Source organism: Vicugna pacos, chromosome 3, assembly GCF_048564905.1.
Source record: "Vicugna pacos chromosome 3, VicPac4, whole genome shotgun sequence".
Classification (NCBI taxonomy): Eukaryota; Metazoa; Chordata; class Mammalia; order Artiodactyla; family Camelidae; genus Vicugna; species Vicugna pacos.
In genome coordinates, this window is record NC_132989.1 from 5,208,576 (window position 1) to 5,210,209 (window position 1,634).

The window sequence follows — 1,634 nt, forward strand, 5'->3', positions numbered from 1 at the left end:
AAGAAACTTTAAAGATTTCTTGGAAATCACTTTGGCAACAAATGTTTTCATCTTAAAAATTTAATCTCTGGCTCAAAAAAAAACTTTTATGATTTTCCAAAATGGAAAATTTCAGTTCTTCTTTTAAGAGTTGTGAATTTTTAAATAACGCATAGTCATACTAAAGTAATAACTTAAATAGCTATTGTTCTGTACTTAATTAATTTTGTGTCTGTCTTTAGGAAAAATCAGATCAATGCTCCATGGAAAACTATAATCAAACATCAACCTATTTCATCTTAATGGGATTGTTCCCCACTTCAAGAATTGGCCTGATTCTTTTTATCCTCATTGCTCTCATTTTCCTAATGGCTCTGTTTGGCAACCTGTCCATGATAATTCTCATCTGTCTGGACACCCATCTCCACACACCCATGTATTTCCTACTTAGTCGGCTCTCCTTCATTGACCTGAACTACATCTCCACCATTGTCCCCAAAATGGCCTCCAACTTCCTGTTTGAAAACAAGTCTATCTCCTTCATTGGGTGTGGGATTCAGAGCTTCTTCTTCTTGACTCTAGCAGTTGCAGAAGCACTACTCTTGACATCTATGGCTTATGATCATTATGTGGTCATTTGCTTCCCTCTTCACTGTCCCATTAGGATCAGCAGAAGAGTGCGTGTGTTGATGATAACAGGATCTTGGATAATAGGCTCTATCAACTCCTGTGCCCACACCACATATGCCCTCCACATCCCTTACTGCAGGTCCAGGGCCATCAATTATTTCTTCTGTGATGTCCCAGCCATGCTGACTCTGGCCTGCATGGACACGTGGGTCTATGAGTACACCATGTTTGTGAGTACCAGCCTCTTCCTTGTGTTGCCTTTCGTCATTATTGCATGTTCCTACGGCCGCGTTCTCCTTGCTCTCTACCGCATGCGCTCAGCAGAAGGGAGGAAGAAGGCCTATTCAACCTGCAGCGCCCACCTCACTGTGGTGACTTTCTACTATGCGCCCTTTGTTTACACCTATCTGTGCCCAAGATCGCTTCGATCTCCAGCAGAGGACAAAGCTCTGGCTGTCTTCTACACCATCCTGACACCGACACTTAACCCTATTATTTATAGCTTGAGAAACAAAGAGGTAATGGGAGCCTTGAGAAGAGTAACTCAGAGAATCTGCTCTAAGAAAATTTAGACAAAGTTTTTAAATGAGTACCAAGATTTTGATATAAATCCATTCATCAGTGTACAGTAATTAAAATATTATTTTATCATTAAATGCAAGGACTACAATTAACCTAGAGAAGAAAATCACTCATTTGCCTGGATGAAATTATATATATATGTGTTATATGTGTATATATAATTTATATATAATATTATATGTATATATAATGTTTATATAACATATATATACACACACACGTACATATAATGAGCTTTATTTTAATTCGTGGTGTTTTTTTCCCCATCAGTTTCAAATGCTTATATTTCTTGCTGAAATGTTGTCAAAGGGAAAGTTCCTTCCTCACGTAGTGATAGAAATGGAAACTGTCTAACTGAAATTGTCATTCCGCGCAACAGTTCTACTATTTTCCATTTATTTTGCAATATATCTAAAGCATGATTTCTGAACGTCTAGATCAAA

General features: G+C 37.8%; 1 protein-coding gene across 1 annotated transcript; it reads left to right on the top strand.

The window, feature by feature from the left end:
- Positions 1-242: 242 nt before the first annotated feature.
- On the top strand, positions 243-1,181 carry LOC102539240 (olfactory receptor 2L5-like). Its single transcript, XM_031671098.2, has one exon. It carries the CDS (start codon positions 243-245, stop codon positions 1,179-1,181), a length of 939 nt encoding a protein of 312 aa, XP_031526958.2.
- The last annotated feature ends 453 nt before the right edge of the window (positions 1,182-1,634 follow it).